At 40.0% G+C, this 27004-nt stretch overlaps 1 protein-coding gene across 3 annotated transcripts in view; it reads left to right on the top strand.

Moving 5' to 3' along the window:
• Positions 1-27004, top strand: part of rbks (ribokinase) — a 38823-nt gene that overhangs the window by 4242 nt on the left and 7577 nt on the right. For all 3 annotated transcript variants that reach the window (XM_019267556.2, XM_027274682.1, XM_010736382.3), the window contains exons 2-8: positions 311-372; positions 8153-8285; positions 9319-9382; positions 9694-9756; positions 11543-11707; positions 18817-18908; positions 25281-25469. In XM_019267556.2, the coding sequence (XP_019123101.1) occupies positions 311-372; positions 8153-8285; positions 9319-9382; positions 9694-9756; positions 11543-11707; positions 18817-18908; positions 25281-25469 (768 nt within the window). The remainder of the gene's footprint in view (positions 1-310; positions 373-8152; positions 8286-9318; positions 9383-9693; positions 9757-11542; positions 11708-18816; positions 18909-25280; positions 25470-27004) is intronic.

Here is a 27004-nt window from a genome sequence, read left to right as displayed (position 1 = left end):
ACCTTGTTCCTTGTTCCTCTCAAGATCATGCTAATGTGGCAGATAAATAATATCAAATGTTTTGTTGTTTGGAGGCTGTCGGTAAACCAGTTTACATATTTTGCCTGACATGCCCCCAAGGAGTCCGCTAGGCTTTAGATTTTGTTTTAAAAAATACCTTTTAACGGAAAGGCTGGACGGATGTTAAGAAATTCAGTAATCTCTCAAATAATCAAAACATAATTTAAATGGATAATGTTTAGGATAACAGATCATGTCCAGGGATAAGCATTGTTGTTGCAGAATTAACACAAATGTGTGTCTCAATCAGATCATGGCTGAAGAGGCTTTTGATGTGATGGTGGTCGGCTCTTGTATGACTGACTTGGTGAGGTGAGTACATTTTGTAAAAATTTAAGTTTTTTGACTAAATAAGTTGTGTCAGTACTCTGTGTGCTTCCTGTAATTACCTTATATCAAAAGTGCTAAATCTGGGTTCAGGAAACTCCTCTGCTTCCTCAGGTGGGCCCAACAGGAAGCAGCACATTGGGCAAATTTTCATGACCATATTAGGATATGTATTTTTAAATGGCTTTAGTTAATTTGAACATAGGGTTTAAAAGAACATTATTTTATATATTTTAGAAAACAAATATTCATTTTTATTGTTTAAAAATACATGAAACAGGTTTTAATTGTACTATTGATAATAAAAGTAAAATACTTTATACTTGTATGTACAATTTGTATACCATTGTATTGGGAACAGCATTTCAAAAATAATTATAGGCCATCATCTACCTTTCCAACCTGGGGGGTCAAGGACACCCCAAGTGCTGATTTAAAGGATTAAAAAAATAATTCATACTGTTTATTTTTGCACAAAATTATATTTACTTATTCCGTCTCTAATTTATTATATACTGTATATTCTCCCCTCTTTGGACCTCTTAAATGAAACAGTCCAAGAAGGAAAGTCACTCTTTAGTTAAAGACCTAGCTGTGATGAGAGGTCACAGTTAGACATTGCTTAATTTGAACAGGTCACAAGACAAGAGAACAACTGTGATCAGAAAACAAAACACTGATTTCAAATTCTTGCTCTTTTGCCTATAGATATTGCATTTGTATCTGTTTATAGAAATTAAGTTTTGGGTCACATTAGCAGATCTGTCATACTATATATTGTATTGAGGCACATGATCCTCTAGCTACCCTAGCTAACATTACCAGAGATTATGTTACATTTGACAAATACATTGGTTCTTAACATAAAAGCTTTATTTTACAAAAAAGTCCAGCAAAGCCTGCGTGGCAATAAACTTGATTCTGGTTAAAAATGGCAACATTTCAAAATGTGTTCTGTGGCTAAACGGGGTTATGTTAGAATAAATGATCATACTAATAATACTAGGACTAACTGACACCACACCACAATACAAGAACATCTCTGTTTCTCTATTGCCTTCTACATGGATCATCAACTATTGAGGGCACTGAGCTTTTGCCTGAGACATACAGCCTCAGCCTCACAGTTGAGATTTCAGACAGAAGAAGTGTGGAAGTTGTGGACATCTCTGTCTGAAATAAAGGAGCCATTGTTTAAAAAATTACTAAGAATTTGAACCCTAACCCAAGGTGTCATTGTAAACTACATTATGTCTCGCACGAGAACGGAGGGTTCAACAGGCATAGCAGCAATAACTTAGAGGGTGTAGTTTAAGAAACGGTCGGTTGTCTTTACTTGTTTCCCTTTATTATTGTTATTATTAACCCCCCAACAACCACTATTTTCCTTTAGCATTTTTATTTTGACACGCAAGGTTGTGGAAAATATGACATACGGGCTGAAGGGTGTTTTCCATCGTGGCTTGAAATGGACTGCACAGTCCTGTCTGCACAAGAATAGAGGAAGTGGTCTAAATTTGGATAATGTCACTGCCTTTTCAATACTTGTCCTAAACGGCCAAAATGTTGTAGAAGAACATCAACGGTCTGAGAGTGTTTGGTCCAACAGCTTTTACGCCATTAAGCCACAACTTGAGGTCAAATAGGAAGGCATCTGTCCATCTTTCTACTACAATTCCCATTTGCTGCCAGAAGAACAGATCTCTAGATACAAGTTTTAAAAATTGCTTTAACAGGTTGTTGTGCCTGCCATTGGTCTAGTCATCGATAGACAATGCAGGTGTGCCGTCCCATGGTAAATCCTACTGAGGTTTTTAAACAGTCAAAGTGTGCAGATGATCTGGTATAATTACTGCTTACTAAAATGTCAGTGTTGCATCATCCTCATACGTGGTGAGATTTGTTGAGCCAAGTAGGATCCATTCCCACAAATGGTTAGTCATCAACTCACAGCACAATGGGTTAGTTGAAAACAATTTGTCACCCTCATTTACCATAACCTTTGTGAGGAATGACACAATCTCAAAAGATACATAACGTTAGCACAGTATGATGTCGAGGCTCCAGCCAGCTAAATGTCTTCCTGTCAGCATGAAGAAGAGTGTTGCTTGAACATGTGCGACAGTTTTGTCATGCAGCTTGTATTTTTTATTTATTTATTTTTATTTTTTTTATGTGAAACCCTGGGAATAATAACTGTCACCTGGCTGCCAGCAAATGGAGATCTGAATAAACAACCACAATCTGTGCTAGTGGGGGGAAAAAGTTTCATGGCATTCTGGGGAGTGCACAATTTTAAGTTGACACATTTATTTGTCACTCACGAGTCCCCACTTATCAAAAACATATGCCTTCTCCTACTGGGAGTTTATTTTTTATTTTTATGCAAGTATTTATTTTGTTGCTCATTAGCAATTCAACTAGTGACTTTCTGCTTTGAAGGGCAGGAGTTGTCAATTAAGACCCTAATAAGCTAACGGGAAATGGCCTGTTTTTGGAGAGTGTGTGTGTGTGTGTGTGTGGGGTTGGGGCTTTTTGGATGGAGGTCAGAATGCGGATAAGGGGAGGGTAGTTGGAATACATTCGCAGCCCTTCAAAGTGATATGCATGGCTTTGAAGTTAGAAATCCAGTTGTCTTGAACAGCCAGTGTTTGGGTGGCAGTACAATTAACTGACAGACAGTGGAGGCACACACACACACACACACACACACACACACACACACACACTTACATACACTCACACAGTCTCTCCCTGCTTCTGCCTTACCGTACAAACACACAAGTGTAACATAGATCTCTGTGGTGTTCTGCTCTGAACGTATGTGTCAGGCTGTGCAGTACACTATGCTCCTTTTTTAGTAAAAGGTTATGTTGTTTACTATATGCAGGGGAGGAGCAGAGCCTCTCAGGCTTTTAACCCATTGTCAAAGCCATACAGTGCCCCCTACTGCCACAGCTCACTGAGTGGAGGCACTTCTCATCTGCACAGTGAGTTTCCCAAATTATAGAGCGGAAGCAAAATGTTATCAAAGCACTGTAAACACACCTTTATCTAATCTAGAGTGAATCTCAAGCTCAGACTCACAAATTTGGGCACAGGCTGTGGGAGTGTGCAATGAATCCATTAGTCAGTTGACAGGAAATTAATCTGCAGTAATTTTGTGTAACAGTTCAATAAATGTTGTATAAGCAAAAATTGCAAAATATGATGATATGATATAAAAAGTGACTATCTTTAGGTCTTTGCCTGTAGGTCGGATAAAACAAAGATATTTAAGTTTTAATATATTACATATTTTTTGTGGGCATTGATATTTTATAGGTCTGAGACCTTGTGTTAGTGCAGTGATTTTACAAACGTTTTGCTCTGTGACCCATTAAAATGCAGAAATGAAGTCGGGTATGTCATCACATCATACACTACATATGTCAATGACTTAGGATGATTTTTCCTTCTTGGATTAGTTCATTCATACCAAAACAGGTCAAATTAACACTGAAACTGAAACAGGCGATTTCCTTCCAAGTTTAAAAAAGCTACTTTTAAAATATTCCCCATTGTTTTACACTTTTTTGTTATACCATAAGCTGTGTCAGAGAGCATTCTGGAAACATTTTATGCAAATTGGAAAAAAAAAAAAACATGAAACAAAGCTGTGATGTTTCCATAAGCGCAGACCAATTCAGACACTCAATAGGTTGATAAGTGCCTTATTATATCCGCTAATATAGGCTGTTTCTGACCACCGAGTGAATATTTGCAACACGCACGTGGCTCCAACAAATGGTCTGACCACACAAAAATAAAACGCCCACGTTCTACTCCGACACTGCACCTCTTGTTCAGCTCACAGTGTCCATGTGAGAGATGCTGTCTCTGCTCAATCTGTTCTTTGTTAAGTCTCTTCACCTTGTCCTGATTTACGGGAGTTTCAGCTACAGGGACCTTCGCTGACAAAGAAAAATGATACAACATGAATTCAGTGGTGCATAAGCTTAGTTGAAGGTTAGAACACTGAAATTAAAACGTTCATTGCAATCATTTAGCATCCACACTAACTACTAAATTCGATTAATAGCTGCAAATGCTTGAGTTGAGTCTTATATTGCATGTGCTAAGTTCTCTTTGGAGGTTGTTGGGTTTTTTTTTTTTTTTTGGAACTGGAAAGACAAGTTCTAGTTCATCAGCAACATTTCAATTTGTTTTCGTCCAAGTCTACTTCCCCCTTGTTGCTCACCAACAGCTGAGGAATGACTTTAATAGAGACGGAGGAGAGGGAAATGAGAGCCAGCCTCAAAGCAAACACTTCACGTCACTGAACACCTGCTTTAGCCTTTTGGTTCCATGGGAGAAAACGCACTGAGGTTGCACTTTAGCACATAAGTGCCCTGTTTGTTTGGTGCACTCACCACAGACAACAATAGCCAAGTGTCTCTCTGGGCATGAAGAGGCGTGGGCGGGTTTATTTAAGAATTTGGAAATCTGTTTATTTTACCTGTCAGTTATCCGGCTTCAGGTGGCTGTTGGCCAAATGTTATGTTGACAATGCTACAAAGGTTGTGCACATTATTTATTGTGTTTTTATGCATATCTCAGTAAATGTCATGAGCACTTAAATGTTAATATCAAATATGACGCACAATAAATTCCTTGGCAATTCTATAAAACAGGGAGGCAGAACATCGGTGAGTGACCTGCATGTGAAGGACACAGATAAATGTTTCTTACACGATAATCCTTTAAGCCTCTACACCTGACAAAAGCCTTTCAACAGACAATTTGCTAGCATTGTGCACTACATTAAAGAAAGACATAAGAACACATAAAGAAGAAGAACTGGGATAAACTGCTTAATAAAGTAGAACTAGAGTCCTGCCTAGACATGAAGAGAAAGATTTAGCCAAATGATTCAAGAAACGAACCTAAACCCTAAAACCCTAAAACATAAAATGGGTTCATAACATAAAACATAAAATGGGTAATCATTAAATAAATAGTAAGAATAAATAGTAACTAAGAACTCTTAATGATATACAAGCACTGAGTGAGAAGTTGGGTAACAAGGGGTGCCCAGACTGTTCCACAAAGGGCCGGTGTGGCTGCAGGTTTTCCTTTCAACCAACCAAGAGCACACAGTTTGACCAATCAACTCTCTGAAGACTGAGATCAGTTGATTAAATGAGTCAAGTCTGGTGTGCTGCCGTTTGGTTGGAAGGAAAACCTGCAGCCACACCGGCCCTTTGTGGAACAGTCTGGGCACCCCTGGTCTAAGGTCTCTTGGCTTAAACTTAATATTTAGTCTCCAGGCATAATGAAATCAGTGATGGTGTATTTCAGGCAAGCCAAACACAAACTAAGCAAACAGTTCAGAGCCTCAAGCTTAAGACCTTAAATAGTTTATATGACAATATTCATACCTATGCCACTCTCATATCTGTACAATAAATTGGAAACCACGACCAGCAGCCAATTAGCTTAGCTCAGCTTGGCACAAAGACTGACAGGAGGGAACAGCTAGCCTGGCTCTGCCCAAAAGCAGCCAAATCTGCTTATCAGCACATCTAAAGTTCACAAGTTAATGGTGTATAGAATTCTGCAGAAATGAGTCCTGTTCTGTGGAAATAAGTTAGCACCCCCATCCACTGAAAGTGGTGTTTATTTGTGAAGATTATCTTGCTGAACAAAACGTGTCAGAGCTTATTTTCTGCTACGGTACAAAATCCCACTGAACAATCCCATTGGCTTTTTGTCGAGGGAACCAGGGCGATGCTAACTTCCGTGTTGGCCGCATTTGTTTAATCTGTACAAAAACATAGGCGTGTATAAAAGACATGTTGTGGTTGTACAAGTGCTTATGTGCCAAACTAATTCTTGTCCGATCTTCTTGGAGTTTTGCCATCACTGTGAGCCTGACAAGCTCACAGCGACGGATCACACAAACAAGATATAATGAATCAGTGCGCTTCAAAGGTGCTGTTGTATTTTCCATAGACTCAGGCTAACTGTTTCAGTCTGTTTCTAGTCTTTGTGCTAAGCTAAGCTAAGCAGCTACTGGTTGTAGTCATATTTACCCTACAGATATGATAGTGGTATCGATTTCTCTTTTTGTCTTCATATTAGACAAGCATTGAGCAAGAGGCGGGGTACATCTAGGATTGGTTTTTAGTCTATCACAGGACAGATTTTGTGAGGGAGGGTGATATATTATTTTTTTTTTCTGTTTTCAGATATGTATATTATCCTCCATTTATTATGCATCAATGTCTGCCCTAGGCTTGTTTACTGGTTTTAGCCCACCTGTTCTGGCCTATCACCTTATTGATATGTGTGTGAATGTGTGGATGCAAGTATTGACTGTTTTTTATGACAAAACATAGTCTGTTAACATTAGATAAATGTGCATTATGCATGCACTACTTAAATTCTCACCAGGAGTCACACAGCAGTGACACAGGTGGGAAACATTTACTAAGACAGCTGCACCAAGTAGAATAGGTAATGTGTGTATGTGTGGGGGAGGTCTGTGTGTGTGTGTGTGTGTGTGTGTGTGTGTGTGTGTGTGTGTGTGTGTATTTACATGTGTTCATCCTTTGTTCCGTTTTCTTCTCACCACATTTTAGCCTCACTGACCCTACATCCTGTTATAGCTTTGGGCATTTTACTGTTTTCACACGGCGGTGCAAGAACAGCAGCATTTATAACAACCTCCAGTGTTTGCCATCAGCGTCTCACTTACTGGAAATCCTGGGATTGAGTTTACTTACTGTAATAGCACACCTGCCACAAACACATTCACACACACTAGTGTAAAAAAGTTCAACAACAGCGTGCGTGAAAAACAAGTTTATGACAACATTTAACCATCCGCAAACCCTTTGGCACCGGGCAGTACTGGCCCCAGGCCAAACCACAGTGTCCTGACGTACAGTATGAAGCTGTCTGCTGTCTCATTCCCCATGTTACTCACCACTTGCTCTGGCTCTGTGATTGGAGGAATCAGATGAACCGACAGCTTCTCTTGAGGGCACCCACCTGTGGCGTATCAACCTTGAGGCTATGGGCGGGACTTTACCCAACCCTGATGAGTCAGGCATTACTGTTGTGGCCAGTGTTGAGTTGAGACAAATATGGGTTTTGCTGGTTGCATCATTAGCAAATTTTGAAAGACTTGTATGGGCATATCCGACTGAGGGTCTAGGTAAAATATCTGGCGTGCCTTTTGAGTGTCGAAGCCATTGTAAACTCCTTGTTCTGTCTGTGTTTTTATTGCTGCTGTTGGGTTTAAGTATGGAAAATGGAAAAAAAGGCAAAAAGACTCAGAAAAAAAGTTTCCTATGCTTCATTCATTCCTGTTTGCATTTTGTTGAACTTTCTGTGAGACCTACAAGACCAAATATATAATCCTCGGCAGACTCCACAGAAACCTCCTGTTTTTGTGTTTCCAGTGATGAATAAAGAGCTTAACCAGGGAAGGATTTGGCCCTGAAGGGGATCTTCACATTTTGACATCTCCCTTTACTCCTTTACACTCACAAAGCCAAAAAAAACATTTTTCAAAGTTTGGTGGGAGATGTTCAAACTTTAATCGGAAGTGTAAAGAGACTGTTGATTAAAAAAGTTCATCAACATTCAAAGTCCAAACACAGAATTCCTTTAAGGGATCTTTTTTCTCAAATCATCTCATCTCAAATCTTCTGAGGTACTTTTGAATGTGGATGTTTACTTAAAAATGTGCTTATTTCCTGTTTTGTTTTTTTCTCAGCCAGGCACCAAGGCTACCCAAAGCCGGGGAAACCATCCATGGTCATAAGTTCTTCATTGGCTTCGGAGGGAAGGGAGCCAACCAGTGCATACAGGCTGCAAGACTGGGGGCCAAAACCACTATGGTCTGCAAGGTGCGATACTTTAAGTTTGCAACCATACACCACTACTGTGCTGTAGAGTTTGTGTTACAGTGTGTGTTAGTTTGGATCCTAGTATGAATGTGTGCATGTCAGTAAAAAGTTATTTTGCTCGTCCAACCTTTGGCTCATGCACGTCTTACTTGGTACAAATAATCAGCTATCAGTTACCATAGTCCACCAACTAGTTAACAACTCCTACAAACCTTATAGCTTCGTTCACACTTCAGTCATTTCACCACATCAATTCTCCATGCCTCATTTTGTCTTGATCAATACCATGCCGCATGCATACGCCCACTCATGCTTGCGCGCCTTCAAACAAGCCTATTCCCATACCATACAACCCAGAGTCTCCAATCAGTAAGCTTAGTATGGCCTTTCAACCTGAACACTAAAGCACCGAAGCCCCACCTCTGTCAGAACAAAGAGGCCCGATCGATAACAACCCAGTGCGGGAGGAGCTCTCCGGGCATGGGGAGAACCCAAAAATAGACACCCGGGCTTGTCAAAAACATCCAAGACAGAAGGCCGCTCTTCAAAGAGAATGGGGCCAAGCACCAATACCATCCCAACCCTCTATCACAGCCAGTTAGAAGTGCCCGGGTTTTGGCACGTTTTTTGGAAAGCGTGGGTTCGAAGTAGGCGCCTCGGGGCAAGGTGGGGACCCCTTCCACAACCCAAAGTAGCTACAGATGTGGACATCCCTGTGCGGATCAGGGGAAGAGGGAAAGGAGGGAAAGAAAACGAAAGCGAGGTGGGCATGAAGAGGCGTAAAGGCGGGGTTATCGTGTCTTGAAGGCTTGGCGCAGCTGGTCGTGTGTTTGCGCGTGTGCGTTTGTTGACTTTGTGTGTTCGCTTTTGCACATTTTCGGCGGCGGCACCATGCCAGTATGCTGGCAGGGCACACGAAAATCCAACCCAACTGAGGTTTGAGTATACCACTTTTCAAAAGTTGCCGCTAACCAAGTCTGACCCCGCTTGACACCCTCTTTGTTGTTATCGTTTTGCCTTCAATCTTTTCTAGGTTGGTAAAGACTTCTTTGGAGACAATTACATCCAGAATTTCAAGGACAATGGAGTAAACACAGGTAAGATTTTTTTTTTTTTTTGCATAACATGCCAAATTGGTTACCATTTTCATGTTGCATTGGAAAAGTTCACATTCATAGCAGTAGTTTTTTTTGCGTTACTGTTTTGAGCAATGATCATTAAACCTTCAGTTCACCTGACTCTTTATAGCCAAAAAGCAGTGACTTGCACTTTAAGAAATTAGCAGTGGTTACTTTGGTGTTTTGAAAGTTGGTCGAGAATGAGAAGCAACATATTTCTTTTTTCTGGAAAGACACAAGGGGACACGGCTTTCAAACTCCACACCTTTCATCTTTTCTCCATGTTTCAGACTTCGTAGAGCAGACCTCCAGTGCCGCCACAGGAGCTGCCTCCATCATTGTCAACGATGCAGGTAAATGCTTTTGTCACTGAGATTCTAAAAGCTCTTTCAGCTGTAGAATTGGTCTTGTGTGTGCATGTGTGTTGTTGGCACACTCTTTCTTGCTACTGAACGCACACACTATATGCCCATGCATTCGGGGCTGCCATTTACTCACCAAAGCTCAAGTGACTGTAATCACCGGATATACACACACTCGCAAATTACAAACGCTTAAGTGCACCAAACCATGCTGAGTATCTACAGGCTCCAGTTTGCTACAATCTAAGGCTTTCCTCTTGGAGAGCAGTTTCTGTAGCACTTACAGTCAGGTGATGTGAGGTGATGATGACATCTGGAAGCCCAGGAGAGTGCATCCTCATAAGTCATTAATATTATTATTGACTTTAAAATAAAAGAGATTTATTTAGAGGTTGCAAAGAAGAAATAATGACCCATAAAGCAACATGCACATGCCATGTTGCTTTTGTGTTAAAAGCCAAATTAATTCAAACATGTTTCTAGCTTTCCTTAATTAATTAATTAATTGATGAATTAATTGGCGTCTGTGGCTTAGGGGTAGAGCGGGTCATCCACTAATCAGATGATCAGCGGTTCGATCCTCCAGTCTGTCGAAGTGTCCTTGGGCAAGTTACTGAACCCCAAATTGCTCCCAAAGGCTGCGCCATCAGTGTGTTTACGAATGGTTAGCTCCTAAAACTGATGAACAGTTGACACCTTGCATGGCAGTCAGTGCCATCAGTGTATGAATGTGTGCGAATGGATGAATGAGATACGTACTGTAAGCATGTAGTTTAAGTGGTTGGAAGATTAGAAAGGCGCTATATAAGTACAGTCCATTTAAACCAAAATGTAAGATAATAACTTTACTGGATGAATTAAACCTGGATTGTTTTAATTATTTTGAAGGTGACAGAGATTTTCTCATAAATATTCAAGGCAGATGGCCTAGGTTGCTGAAAAGACATCGAGTCCATCCACCTGTTTGTGTGTGCATTTTTTATTGTACAATAAATCTGACCTATCGAAATGCCAGAAATATGAAAAAAAAGTTAAAAGTGCATGAACACAGATTTAGCAAATAAATCATGACACTAACATTAATTAATTACATTGTCTTGTTGTGTCTTCTTCAGCAATGGTTTTATTGGTTGTGTCCAGATGGAAACCCTGGATTTGCAAACTCGATTGATTCAGTTGGGCTATCTGCAATGGCAGATATACTGGGAGCCAAGTATTGTTGTCTCACCAAAGTTTGAAGCCCATACGAAGCAGGACTAAATTTATTCTTTTACAAGTCTTGGCGAGTCTGACACGCCTTTAGAATGTCAGGCAGCATAGTATAAAGAAGCAAGTCCGTGTTTGTAGAAGAGTTTGTGGTATATGAATGGATCAAGGACTTTCATCCAGAAGACTTGGGTTTTTGTCCATGTGAAGCCAAAAGCCAATGGTGAATTCTATTTTTAAATGTAGCTAACTCATTATTTTCAATGTTCAGTCACAGTTGGGTTAGATTTAAGCACCAAATCTACTTGATTAGGTTTAGGAGAAGCTGGTGGTGGTCTGAGTAAAAATAATAAGTCAATGATGGTGTGTGTGAGTGCACAAATCTAGCTCACCACCCAGACACAACTGGACTGGTTTAATAGCACCCAACTAGAGAATTTGCATCACCAATTCTTATGATGACCCCTTAGTGGATGGGATATGCACACTAATTTGCACTTTCTTTCACCAATTCTCAAATTCAAGAACATTTTCTGCATCGTTACATGTCTTTTTTGGTGGCCCTTGGCAGGTGAGAATGCCATTGTGATTGTGGCCGGTGCTAACTTGCTGCTGGGCAGTGAGGAGCTGCAGAAAGCACTCCCAGCCATCAGCCGTGGAAAAGTGCTGGTGTGCCAACTGGAGATCAGTCCACAAACGTCCTTGCAGGCGCTACGCATGGCTCAGGAGAACAAAGGTCAGTGAGTGTCCATGTACTGTATGTGATTGTGCGTCCATGGCACATGTGCAGGTTCTTCTCTCGGAGAGAAAATGATCAATTCTAAAACATTTAAAAAAGTATTATAATGCCAGTCTTATATAATATAGAACAGGTGGTTACATTTGCATTTTGTTAACTGTTTATTGTCACCATCTGTGGTCTTTTAAGCCTTGACTATAGAGGTTGAAGGTATTTGTTCACATACACTGCACGGTAGAAGAGGAAAGATGTCATTTTAGTCTTCATCTGTTAAACAAACCTTGAACAGCATCATTTAATACATCATTTAATGTTTGTTTGTGTGTCAAACTATTTAGGATTCATTGCATATTATTATTTTATCTACCTTTTAAGTGATACACAAACCTTTCACACTTTCAAGGTCTTTCTTTAAAAACACCATATTGGCATTATAAAAGTTTGATTTGATTTGAGTCAGTGTGGATTCATGGTGTTATAATGGATCCTAGTAGTGACGAAAGAAGGAAATGTGTCCAGAAAAGTATCAAAAATGTCCATTGAAACTTCCTCAAAAACCACTTCTGCAACACAATCTACTTCTCTGCTAGCCATCTGGGTGCTCAGTATGTTCCAAATACGCATATTTTTGCCAAAGTATGACTATATACAGTACACTGCTTCTGTCTTAATCCTCATGCATGACCAGGTTGGGTCCATTCCTCTTTGGCCAGGTGAGCTGGCTAGCTCAACACTGCATGTTCTATAAACACAACAGACACATGGCTGAGACGAGGTTTTATACAAGATTATTGTCACGTATTTAGTAACGATAGTGAGAAAGTAAATTCAATCAGGTAGTAATAACTTAATAACATAAGAACTGTATGAGTGACATGCCAGTCAACAAGCTGAGATTCTGAAGCGGTTCTGACCAATGCCAGAGTGGAAGGCAGTTGCTTTTATGGGTGAAAACCAATACTGCACGCACCAACTAACAAGCTTAACAATGAAGAGCAAGAAGATTTAGATGGAGGTGGTATATTTCGGCAAAATGGGTAGTTGCGTTACTTCAGTCATCCATAAAGTGTGTACAGCTCAGAAAGACTGCATGTTGTGCCACAGTGACGTTCCCATTTCTAAACCTGTTTTTACGTCGTCTTCTTGTACTCTTCACAGCTGAGTTGGTCCAGACTACGAGCAGCTACATAGCAGCTAACATACCATTCATCGTGACAATGCAATTATTCATCTTGTAGCGTTTGTTACACTTCCAGCTAAAAATTAAAAGCAAATTTGATTCAGTACACTCTGAGATTTTGCTGCTAAAGCACCACTTACAGTTTAGTTATGACTAATAGCTTACCGTGGCTAGTGTAAGGTACAGAACGAGTTTGCTCTTCCCTATTTGTTCTACTGTTACACCACGTTTTACCATGTCAAGCAGGATTTGAGCTCTCTTTTTTCATTCTTCCAAACAACTTTCATCACCTTTTGTGGGTTGCAACGCCAACTATGATGGCAGACTTTTCGCCCTGTCTTAAGTGCAGCCTTTCAGTAGAACACTTTTGCCTTCAGACACTTCGCACAAGCCGGTTCAAGCCTTTAAATGTTGGCTTATAAAACATATCTTGCTGTTTTTAGCAAAGAAAAATACAGCACAGGACAAGAAGTTGCATCTAAGACTGAATGTCATGTGACTTTTTCTGTTTGTAGTCTAAATGTACAGTTTGGAAAGCGCTGTCCCATTGGCTTATATCACTTTATCACTTAAAGTGTGAGCTGGACAAATAATACAACAAGTAATACTTTGTTGCATCCTTGATTCTCACTTTCTACATTAGCCACCCTCTCTTTAAGCACATTACTAAAAGCCAACATGATTTTTGTAGTTCTGCATAAACAAAACTTATTTTTAGATATCCACCTTCCCTCTGTCCCTTCCTCCCTGCACCTTTTTGGTGATAACCAGGTTACTGAGCTCATCATCTTAAACAGCATCCTATTATTAGCAGGCCTCCACGTCATTCGAGACGTCTGGGGAGCCTCTCGCTCCTGTCATCAGGGCCTGTCGTTGGTAATCGCTCGCTGCAGGCTGCCAGAACGAAAGAGTCGCAGCCATAGCCGTGTTGCAGATGGGATACCCAGATGGCCTCGCCGTGCGCCACCCCCTTTTCCCAAACCCACCCTCCACCACCGCCCCCCCCCCTCCCCCTCCTCGGCGTGTCGACCGTACCACGGGATCAGGCTCGGCATGTGGCGCCAGGAGAAAGACAAGGCGAGCGAAGACGCTTGGCAAAGATGCCAACTCGATGTTGCCGCACCAGAGCATTGCGTAAATGGAGCTCTCTGGAGAGAATGGGTGTTAATGGGTTTGGTGGTGAGGATTTAATGACGCGGGGGTGAAGCGCCGCTCGTATTACGCAAATGTCACCATCAAGCCACACGTACTGTGGATGCCAGCCCTCAGAAACACTTGTCAAGATAACCTATCGAGAAAAGTTTATTCTCCTTGAGTATAATTATGCGGGAGGAAAACATATGTATGAACGGAATTCATTGCCATATACCATTTAATATTGAGAAGTTAATGGAATTAAATAAATTCTAAGAACTGAGGAAATGGTGGGAGTTGTATAGTTTCACTCTTTCTTTCTTCTTCCGTCTTCACCACGTCTTCCTCCCCCTCTTCCTTGTCTGAGCAAGAAGCCGCTTTTATATTTCTCATCAGATGCAATTAGAGCCTCTTAAAGCCTTTTCACATACTCACTGATGACTCATTTCTTTTATGTGTGTGTGTGTGAGAGTGTGTGTGCATGTACTGTAAGAGTGTATGAGTGATTTGTGCATTACTCTGTTTTCCCTCTGCCCTTGTTTTCCATCCACCTTTTCCCCATAAATTCACCACAGCAACAAACCACTGTAATCTTTTGTACTTTTCTGAACTGTTTTGGCTTCCTATCCCCGCATATGTGCGACCAGACTGTGAACCTCATTGCGTTTTTAAAAAATCAAAAAAAACAACAGAGTCATGACACACACGCACACACACACTCCTGCCAGACGTGACTCAGTATGCACACATCCCGGTATTACCACATCTGTCCCAGCAGCTGCGAGCGTGTGTGTCTGAGTGTGTGTGTGTGTGTGCCGAAGCGTGTTTATGTGGTTTCACTAACACCTGGAGAGCAAAACAAAGCAACCTGAGAAGCAACGTACTGGTTAACGTTACGTCCACAGTAGCAGCTTCTTGCATCAGAGAGGTAGATTCCTTCATGCATTGGTGCATTGGGGATTTCACACAAGCTGCTCTCGCGTGCATATTGATAAACTCCCGTCCTCTGCACTCTTATTGCATGTATACTTCATGAGCACTTGGCCTATGCATTCGGCAACAGCGCTGAAGTAACACGCTTGACGCAAACATTGTGTTCACGCCACAGATGGCAAATGAGGGGGCAGATAGTGGAAGACAACAGGGTACTTCCTACCAGTTCTGTCCACGGCTACAAATGATAATGAGTATTCAGTGATCCTTTGTCTATTTATCCTGTTTACATGGCATACAGCAGGTGATCACTGCTCCACTAACTGACTGATGGGTGTCTCTTAAGGCCACAGAAGTACTCCACATATTTTATGATAATCACTCCAATTAGCAGCATAATCAAGCTTACATAATCAGCACGGGGTTAACATGTGTCCCATTAATTTGAGTCACATGTTTGATATTGCATGTGAGCCTCTGAAGAACATTTGGAAAATGTGACGAGGTAGAGGAGGAAAAACTGCAGTCTCCACCTTTGAGGGGAGCGCGATGGCTCTGCATTCATTATAGTGTTTTTATATTGATGCATTCATCGAGATTGTTAATTTATGTTTATTTAGAGGCTACAGTGCAGTTGTGAAACAAACAAAATGGTCACGGAAAAGAAAATGTCCAGGCGTTCTTTGGCAGACCAAGGAGAAAAAGTTGAAACTTGTTGAAATTCAAGTTTCCAGTATATTGCAATTGTATACACCGAAGCTAAGCAAACCATCTGCTCCTCTCCTCTCCCTTGTACCTTCTATTCCTGGATAATGGCAGCTCTTTCCTTACAAATGGGACAGGAAGCAGTCATATTAAACTCTGCTAAAAAGAATCAATTGTCCACCTCTCTTTAACCTGTCTGTCCTCCAGGTCAACCTTTTGTTATGAGAGATTGTGGTGTCAGTTGCGCTGGCATGAATGTGAGTGTTGCACAATTAGGCGCAGCTTGCTGAAAGTTGTAAAATGAAAAGCACTTTTTGTTTTTTATTACACTCTGAAATTTAAATGATTAAATCTCAGAAATCTCAAATAACACAGTGCCGAAAAATCAAAATGCAGGCACGATGTAATACTTCCTAAATGTGAGGAAAACTGCAGTCTAGTTGTGTGTCAAAAAAAAATAAACGATCGTTTCCTCATTTAGACCCAGATACTGTATACAAAGGCACCATGAGGTTTCCCTCTGTAAGAAATGATCACGACCTCTGTGTCAAAGTATATACAGGTGTTAAATATATCTTCTCTCTATCACCCTGCCTGAAAGTGCCATCTCGAAGAGGCTAGCTTTATTCTGCATTTTTCTTACCGTCAACAAATCCCATGAGAAGTCTGATGTTGTCCAAAAACTATTCACAACTCATTAATGAGACACACACACTGGATATTACTCATTGAAGTGTATTTTCAATAGTCAGACATACACCATCCTGCTGTTGGAAATACTTACTTCAGGACCAACAGTGCCCAGCTGTTTAAGGAAATAACTGAGTCTTGGGCAGTGCTCTTATTTAGTTAGTCTGCTAATGACCCGAACTGGGAGCTTTTCCTGAGCCTCTCAGTGCTGGCCCGGTGTATCCACTACCTACTTACCTACTCATACAGGTGTGACTGTTACAGTAGCAGTAATAAATGAAAGCAGTGTCTCACTTGGTTGTTTCATCATTGTTTAAGTGATGAGGATAGCAGAGTTATAAAGAGCACATGTGCAGGCTTGGCTTAACTCGGTTTGACTTGGTGTGTCGCCCAGCACAGCGGTCATTTGCATCTCCATTACAAGAGGGCAACCCACTTAAAGGTGTGTCTTTAACTGATGGTGCACTTGTCTTTAAGTAACTGATGTATAAAATCAGCGCCCTCTTTAGTGGTTTACTATTGCACTGTGCCTCAATCCATTTTTGCTTCACATCTACCTCTTATTCATTGAAAAACGCAGACGAAATAACAAAATGGATCTAGGAGAGGAAGAGAAATAGCAGTGAGGAATTGTCCTTGAAGGATATGGAAGCCCATCTGATGTCAACCAAGCTCGTTTGAAGGCAGGTCGGCCTGACTTTGGAGATGGTCCATTTTGAGCACGATTTGGTTACTAGTCCAACAGCAGTCAGCCCAGCTTGGCGTCTGTCTTTCAGCCTTTTATTTCACCGAGCTCTTGCCAACGACTAAAAGTCAATCCCAGATTTACTCTTGTCTGGCAGCTCACTCTCTCTTTTTCTCTGTCCGTCAACGTCCCTCTTCTGTCTTTTTGCCTCTGTCATTATGTCCATAGAGGCTGCTGGGCTCAGTTACATTGCCCACTTGCCCAGCTCCAGTTCTGGCACGGCAATTCAAATCAAAAATAAATGGTGTGTGTGCCATAGAGCCTTACATACATCGTACAAGGAGCACAAAGGCACAGAGTGGGAATGAAAGATCTATCATTTACATGATTACAAGTCAATACAGCCTAAAAAATGATTTTAAAAAGTTACATGGTGTCACTTTAAACTGCAAATCAGTCTGACATGGTTCAACTCGGGAATCTAGAGCTGTAGGAGCGTCTTCCTTTTATGCAAAACTGAGGCGTCAGAGATTTCAGATATGTAAGCGATGGAAATCGGTTCACAGACAGAGAGAAGAGTCAAAAAGATCCCAGTGTCACTTTCTTTGTGACGTCGCTGTGGCTTGTGTGGGTATACATACAGTACAGTGCGTGTGTGTGTGTGTGTGTGTGTGTGTGTGTGTGTGTGTTGAAAAAGAGAGAGAGACATTATTTCCACTTTTACACTTTTACTCGCGAGCAGCCCAGCATCCACCTCAAAGCGCCAGGTGGCCAAAGCCCTGCACAAACCCACGCAGCTGCTCTCTTATGTGCCCACGCAAACACACACACACACACACACACACACACACACACACACTCACCCAGCAACTAGGCACACACTTTTTTTTGCGCAACAGACTTTGATGTCACCGACGCTGAACATATATTTCCCTCACAAACACACACGCACGCACACGCTTGCGTGAGGCTTTATTTCATACACAGAGATATCAGAATTAATCGCTTCGTCAAGCTGGGCTTATCCTTCGCACATACACAGAAATCATGGTATTAGATGCATTAATGCTCTGTGCTCATGAATATGCATAAGACAGTGATGTGCAACACGTACAGAGGATTACTTCTGACAAACACTCTCGCTCTCTCTCTCTCCTCTCCTGCGCTCCTCAACATAAACAGAAAGGGTCACAACTCATCTCACCCACACACTTACTTACACACATATATTAGGTTATGTACCTCATGTTGAATCTTTTCCACACACACACACACGCACGCACACACAATCCTGGAACTGCAAGGGTTACAATATACCACAGACAGCTACAGGATATGAGGCCGTTTCCACCAGCTCTTTTTTTGTGTGTGTGTCTCTCGCCAGTGTTCTTTTTCCGGGGGAATGCTAATTTAATCGTTTAAAAGGTGTCTTTTTATAGAAGCTTATCCACTTGAGCTTTGCCTGCGAGAGCAATCCCCAGTGGTAGACCGCTAGCCTTTGTTCCCATTGAAAGTTTAATTAAGGTAATGCCAGACCTTGACAGTAAAGCTTAGCAAATGGAAAAGAAACACCGCACAACTGTAAAATGTGTCACTGAGGGACATTGTCAAAATAGTATCCCTTTAAAGGCAAGTTGGCAGCTATAACTGGGTGTGTCATTGAGAACAATGATATTTCTTTAAACCTTGTTAATGTTATGCATGTTATCCCGAGTGACCTGTAGATTCATTTAACTCTGTGGTCAATAAAGTGGATCACTGCCTGGTTTCTTGTTTCAGTAAAGACGATATTCAACCCAGCGCCGGCCATTCCTGACTTGGATACAGGTTTCTACAGAGCCTCTGATGTGTTTTGCTGTAATGAATCTGAGGTGATTTATCACACACACACACACACACACACACACACACGCTTTCACAGTATTTATCACAGCAGCATCTATGCTTCCTCACACAATATCTGCCTTTCTCACACATGCATACACTCATAATAACAAAAGAGCAAAAAGAAAACTGATACCAGTCCTACACAGCAAAATTGTGGGTTGAACAGTTTTCTGCTCTAACAGTGGTATCGGGGGCAGATTTACCATCAAAATTCTTAGTCATATTTTTAAACAAAGGCCTCTCAGTTTCAAACAGAGGTAGACAAACGGCATGTATTGCATTTTTTAGCCAGCAACCATCAGTTTTTGCTTCTTGAAAAGACTTCTTTGTAAACTTTATCAGTTGTAGATATCAAGCTAATTAAGCAAAAATCTTGGCAATTGGCACATTTTTGAAACAACATCTCTATAAAAGTTTCCAATTAAATATGCACTTGATCATTGATATATTGAGGTTATAGAGTGAGTCTAAATGCACTATGCCTAACTGATTCAATACCGGACATAATTTGTCCCATATTTTTCTTGTACGTTCTAACGCAAATGCTTAGAACGACATGAGAAATAATAAAAGATAAAGAGTTTCACAAGACATAGGGAGAAGTCTAACTCGAAATTATGGGACAGAATGACACCTCAACATCAGTGTTGGCAAATACCTCCAGCAATTCTGCCTGTAAGAAGAAGGCTCGAATACAGATCTGAATAGCAAAGATCACCAGTGGATCGGTCCTTACCCACAAGGGACTGTCCAACTTGAAGCAACATTTCCCTCACTCTGGGAGAGGTTGATCTTTATTTCCGGGAGAGTTGTTCTGATCAGTTCTACAGTTGAACAAGGAATTTGTTTTTACAAATAAATCTACCATTACGTCATCCACCATGGTGGTGCTCTGTAGTCTACCCAGTCATTTGCTATTCCTGAGTTTATCAGTGGGTTCCTGCTTCTTTCAAATATACCAAATAGTTTATTTTGACAGAACAAACATTTTTCCCAAGTCTATGTTTTGATGTTTTAACCCTCTGGGGTCCAATTAATGGCCCTATCAAATGCTTTCGCAATCGTGGGCAATTGCTTGGACTCCAGAGGATTAATCCTTAATATAATTAAGGCAACTATGCTTTACTCTCATTTCCTTTGAAACCAATGCATGGAAAACACAGACTGGTGCATATAAATTTACCAAAATGCTTAGAATTGAGTGTCTGACACTCAGTCGCAGGAGGGGTTAGGGAGAGACCCATTCTGACATATAAGATGGCCTGCTTGTCTGTTTATGTGTTTGTATTTTGAGTCTCACCTTTAAAGTTACAAGAGAAAACATTTTCAGGATGTGGACTAACCAATGTGTTGTTGGCAAATTTACAATATTTGGGTAAAGTCAGCTTGAACTTGATAGCATCCAGGAGCAGCTTCCACTCAGCAGGGTAATACTACACACTGGATGTGCTGGTGTAGCCCCACAAACTAATGCAGTTAGTTAATGATGTGCTCCTTGACCTTGAAAGTAACACGTAAGCTAGAATGTGTCACGTAAGATAAGGAGACTTGTTGTGCAGCTCTGAGTCGCGTCTAGGTACAAATATTTCTTTTCATTTTCTCTGTGAATGGAGGAGCTTTGAGATGTTATGAGCGCCCACACATACACACACCTTTTCAAAGTGAGTCAACCGTACCTCCTGGGTCATGACCCCCGCCAGCACATCAATAACCCCACTGTAGCCTTCAGCTATATATGTGAACCCTCTGGTATGACATAAGTATCTCTCCACCCTTTTACTGTAAAAGCTAGTGTCATGGCACCTTGATTCTTCACTGTCAGGTGATGACAGATGAGCGATGGGAGGCAGGGATAGATGGGAATCGTAGTAAAAACAACGAGGCAGATGTGCACTTTGGCTGAGTCAGCCTCCCCCTCTGGGGATAAAGTACATGTGAGTTTGCCTGGGAGCCTCTATTTGATGTGGTGATGCGGGGCGGAGAGAAGCTGTAGCCAGGTGTGGGGACATGAAAGGGAGAGTTGACGAAAGCGCAACATGTCTTCTCTGTTTCATTTTTTTTTTTTTAAGAGGGTCAGATTATGGAGGTGCAGTCATGTTATATATTATGTAGTATGCAGGGGTGGAAAGAGCACTAAAATATCCCACCCAGAGACAGACAGAGGAAAAAACATCGAGGATCTTAATGTACTGATAAGTCATTTGTATATTTAATTTAATACAAAAAGGTGCAATCAAAAAACAAGAAGAATGGATCCTTCCCAAAAAAATATATCATGGCTACATGATTAAAAACTAACGTATATTGAATGCACACTCTTATTCTTACCTTGTATATTCTTTCACTAAAGTCTATATGTACGTATCTATCTATATGTATATGAGGTTTACTTACTGTGATATTTGACACAATGTTCATTGGTGCAGGTGTAATAAGTGAGCCGGATATTGCTGCACAAATGTTTGTGTGTGTGTGTGTGAGATTGTTTGACTCTGAGGAAGTCCAGAAGTGAGTTGGATAACCTTTAGTCTTGTTTTTAATCATGTGGCCCTGATTAGAGTCTTCAGATATTTGTGCTTTAACAAAGCAGTGTCCTCTTTAGTAGATTAAAGTAGATTAAAGGTCCAGTGTGTAAAATATAGGAGTATATATTAGCAGGAATGGAATAAATGATTCATTAGTATGTTTTCATTAGTGTATAATCACATGAAAATAACTGTTGTGTTTTTGTTGTCTCAAAATGAGCCCTTTGGATCTACAGTGATAGCGGGTCCTCTTCCACAGAGTCCACCATGTTGTACAGTAGCCCAGAACAGACAAACCAAACACTGATCTAGATACTAGAGACTTTTGCTTTTTATATACATTTCGCAGCCAGAGTTTTTCTTACATGCTTAGAAGGAGAGGGTGAGACATGGGAGATTGTTCATTTGGTTGCAATCTGCAACTTCACTGTGAGGTGCCACTAAATCCTACACACTGGACCTTTAAGCTTGTAGTTTTGTATTTGTTTGCCCACTGTTCAGTGTTAATTAACAAAGGACATCATCATAATTAAACAGGATTATGACATAGCGAGCAGTTACAGGAAAAATATAAAATTAAAATATACATACTTTAAAGTGACTTGTTCTTGTAAGTGAGTAACTGTATTTTAAGTATTTTTTAATTACTCTCACAGTGATTACTTTTAATAATATCTGCAATATAATTATATTCCACTTCTTTTTAAGTCTAATAGTGTTTTAATATAATTTCACATTTTTTGTACTGGTGAATGTTGTGTCCATTTCAGGAGTCACGTTTTATAAATGCAGATCATGATTAAAGATGAGAAAAAATATATTACACTGCACATGTTCCTACTCTTATCATTTATGATACACTGCTTATAGAGATCTGACAAAATGAGTAATTATGCAGATAAAAATAGCACCGAAAAAGGCTTTGGTCGAGACTAATCCTCTAAATTTACCAATATAAAATCAAGTTAGTCATTTACAGGAACAAGAGTTAGACATCCTGTCAGTAAGAAGAGGAAATTGAACAAATTCCAGATTGAAATATTCATGCACAAAATGACTGTAATGACAGCATATTATTTCCACCCTTTGGCGATATGCCTAAACATATACATTCTTGTAAATACACCCACCACTGCATATGCTTTAAAAAAAAATAGGTGCTCACAGTGTGTGTTAAGCACACGCACACACACACACACACAGACACAGTGAGAGAGACATAATTCAACTTTCTCATATTCTTGTACACAGAGGGAGGTAGATTGATTCCCTGCCCCGGTGTGAAGCTGATGACTAACAAAACGTCTCTTTTTCTCTCTTGGCATCTGACAGCACCGGGGAGGCTGCGGGCTCTAAAAGCACCGATACACTCTGTGGTTTATTTTTGAACTGTCCAAGGTCATTGTTCACTTTGACAGATCACAAAAGCAGAGAGGGGGGATTGGATCCTCAGACCCTTCTTCGACGTTAGCGTGAGCCGTGCTTTGTGACCCTCCCATGTTGGGTTAGAGGTGGCACACATTCTGTACTGTGCATGTGTGTGGTCTCACTGTACCATGCTCAGGCTGAGGGGTATGGGGAGGGGGAAATGGGCGGCTTAAGGATGACAAAGAGCAGGCCCTCTTTGATCCTCAGGCCACATACTACGCTGAAGTGCTTTATAGTGAGGGGAATTATGTTTGATGTCCACCTGAGGACCTCACGTGCCAAAAATGGATCCACACACAGATCTGAAAGGGATCAAGAAGCATCACAGCAGCACGAACACAAAATACATTTTGTTTTTTTTAACTGTGTGTGTGTGTTCTCCTCACTGCTGGTATTTTTACAGGTGATTACAGACCTCTAATTGCCGCAGCAAATTAAAGGGAACGTCCACACTGATATACCTTGTTTTTTTTAGATTATGAAGAACATTATTTGTCACTTTACAGGGTTGTTGTTTTTTTTCCACACGTGCTTCTGTGATCCTTTGAAAGGCATAAACATCTTTTATTCCTCCTGATTAAAATAGGATAAAAATTGAACAAAATGCCACAACTAATGAGTCATTTATTATTTCATTTATACAGCTAATTAATGTTAACATAATGTGTATGTGTGTTTGTATAATGCTATAATAGTTTTTTTCTTTTTTATTATTGCAACACGTGGATAAAATATCTATGTGAGAAGAAAAACATGAGTGTACATTCAGCACCCATGCAAGCTTGTTATGAATCATTGTAAACAAAGCAAGAGAAAAGTACAGTACATTACCAGAAGTAAAAATAGATCCCATATAGTGTGTGCAGTCTGTGTAGAGGGAGGGGAAATCTGAATCAGTTTGGGCAATAGTTCTTATTTTAGAGAATCACAACATATGTTTATGAGTTATTTATTTGATGAATACATTTTTATTTTAAATGAATCGATGATCAAATCATATCCGACAGACACCGGACACCAAACAGTCACTTGTAAGTTCCCTGTAATAAGCACAGCATTAAACCACATTTGACATCACTCTAACAGACAGTTGCATGCTAACATGTTGACAGTAATCAAAAGCATCTGCATCTCTTTTGTTCTGTCTTTTTTTTACCGCTTAAAATTCAAGGCAGTTGCTGTTATGTTGCAACGCTGCTCATGAAGCAAAATAAAGAAAAAAATGCTTGCCGACACATGTTTTATATTAATAATTTATAACCAGTGAAACTTGCTGTGCTAATATGAGGTGTATTTCGAGGAATGTGATTTAGCGGTTTGTATTTAAGGACAGCAAAGTCAGTTTAGCACATTGAAACTCAACGCCTGCGAAAACAGAAGTAAAGCCTTTTTTTTTTTTTTTTAAGGCTGAGGTTTGGGGTGGATTGCAGGGCAAGCATGTCTGAGCGAGTAATTTCAGTCAGTCAATAAAAAAAATTGGCATGGATAGCAAAAATATTTCAAAAGAAGAGCATGTTTTTGATGCAGTATGTGATATTTCATCTTACACGCATCGGTGTCGCGTTCATCTAAAACAGCAGTCCTGCTTGCCGATAAACCTTCCATGCGATTGCGTTTAAACACCAAAGATTAATGTTGTGGCTCATCCGTATCAAGGGTGCCTCTCACTCTGGAGAATTCTGCTGTGGTTCTGCGTTCCCTTGAAGTTCCTCAAACATCAGCTGTAGAGCTCTGCTTTGTCACCGTTGAGTCATTTTGGAGCCAGATGAAGCAGTGTAGTCAGAGGATCTGCTCTTTGAAAATGTTTGGCCCGCAGACTGCTGACGGATCCAGCAAAATCCGTAACAGACTGAATGTGTTTTATGAGTCTGTCTGACCACGGTCAGTGTGTAATTAAGAGCTGACTCATCCCAAAACTGTTAATACGAAACAGTAAACTACAGCGAGTAAGCAAAAGCTTTGTTAAACACTACTAATTAGGGACTATTAAACAGTTATAATATACTTAACTGTGTTCATTAGAGAGACAAAATAAGATTTTAGTTGGCTTTTTTTTTTTTTAAAGGCAAAAACTCAAGCCATTTATCATCTTGCATATTGCACACAGTCCTCAGGTCCTGGGTTTTTGCCATGGGGAATTTCCAAAATGCCGTTTCTTATTTATTCTCCCAGAATCCCACAGTAATGCTGGTTTTGCCCTATCTTTAATTTTAATTCCAAACCTCTGATTAGGGTGGCTCCCTGACCTAAAAAGACTTGTTTAGAAGAAATAGTGTCCCATTATCATCTTCTGCTAAATGAGATGCTTAAATAAAAAGAGTTTGTTATATAAATGTAATTATACAGTGTGTGCGTGTGTGCAGTGTCTTACCTCTGCTCCTCTGGTACTGTGTCTACATGCAGGCTGAGCTGCTGACTGGTTCGTCAGTAACTAATGTGGAGGAAGCTCATCGGGCGGCTCAGGAGCTCCTGCAGCGAGGCTGCGGGTCAGTCATAGTCACTTTGGGACCCCAAGGCTGCGTGGTGCTCGAGGCACGCGACTCTACCTCCAAACATGTTCCGACTACTGCAGTCACAGCCGTGGACACCACGGTAAGCATGACACATTTTTGTGTAATGTGGTCATTGTTTTTTCAGTTATTCATTTTAGTATTTGTGTCCCTGAAGAAAAGAAAAAACATCCCAATCTCCCAGGGCTTTGTCGTTTGCTTGTTTTTTTCCCACCAACATCCCGAAGCCCAAGCATATTCAATTCACCATGAAATTAGCAAATTATCACAATTAAGAAGCTTCAACCAAAGAATGTTTAGCAAGTTTAGCAGCACTGACCGTCCAATCATGTTTACCAGAGGATAAATCCTACTCTCTGTTGATCCTGTGACTTTTCCTGCAGTGAATAAGATGAATTGCCATTAAATTCAATACAGATATGTGTGTATATGTATATATGTATATGTGTGTGTGTGTATGTATGTATGTATGTATGTATGTGTGTGTATATTCTATATATATCTATCTATATATATACACACACACATTTCTTTTTTTTATCTTGATGAATAACATATACATATACATACACACACACACACACACATACACACATATACATACATATATACATATACACACATATCTGTATTGAATTTATGTGTGTGTGTGTGTGTGTGTGTGTGTGTGTGTGTGTGTGTATGTATATGTATATGTTATTCATCAAGCTAAATCAGAATCAGATTTATTGCCAAGTAGGTCTTTTCAGTTACAAGGAATTTGTCTTGGTAAATTGTATTAAGTAAAAATATGAGGAGGATAAAAAATCAAGTATTCAAAAATGGACTTTGAAAGTCCATTAATTTCAAATTAATTTCAGTTCAAAGAAAATTTAAAACACAACTATTTGATAATCTATTAATTATTAAAGTGATTTCTCAAGCATTTTGATAATTTGCTGTTTTTCTTTAGTAAATCTTCAGTAAATCAATACTTTGTAGGGTTTTAAAGCTGTTTGAAGATATTAACATTAACATTAACGCCTCACATTAACATGACTAAAATTGTAGCTTGGCTCGTTTAGACCAAACAATTATCGATTAATAATCAATTAATCATGAAAATAATCATTATTTGTAGCCCTATTATGGTGTACGACTAAATACCAGCAAACCTAATGACGTTCCCATCAGCCTCAGTTGTACTTTGTATTATGTGATAATTAGCAAATGTTAATAATGCTAACATTAGCATTGTTAGCGCTTAACTCAAACCACACAACCACGCAGAGATGCTATTGTGGCCAACTTATTTTAATTATCACTTATTTACTATAAAATATTTAGAAAGCCGGTCATGCTTTCACAGAGTCTTTGTCTTGGTCTTGTTTTGGTCCCAACAACTCCCCAGTGGTATTTCATTTACAGTGATATAAACCAGAGTGGTCAGCAGCATTGTTGAAGGATGAAAGTGTCGAGAGTTTAAAAGTATGTTTGTATTTTAACTGCTATATATCATTTTGAATCATCATGATTATAAAATCTAATGTATATATATTGTAATATCATTGTGAAATAATAGCTGTAAAAATAAAAATATACATGTATTATTAGAAAGTGCAAAGATGTTTTGCACTT

This window comes from Larimichthys crocea, chromosome XXIV (assembly GCF_000972845.2).
Source record: "Larimichthys crocea isolate SSNF chromosome XXIV, L_crocea_2.0, whole genome shotgun sequence".
Taxonomy (NCBI): domain Eukaryota; kingdom Metazoa; phylum Chordata; class Actinopteri; family Sciaenidae; genus Larimichthys; species Larimichthys crocea.
This window is presented reverse-complemented; position numbering and strand designations above follow the sequence as displayed.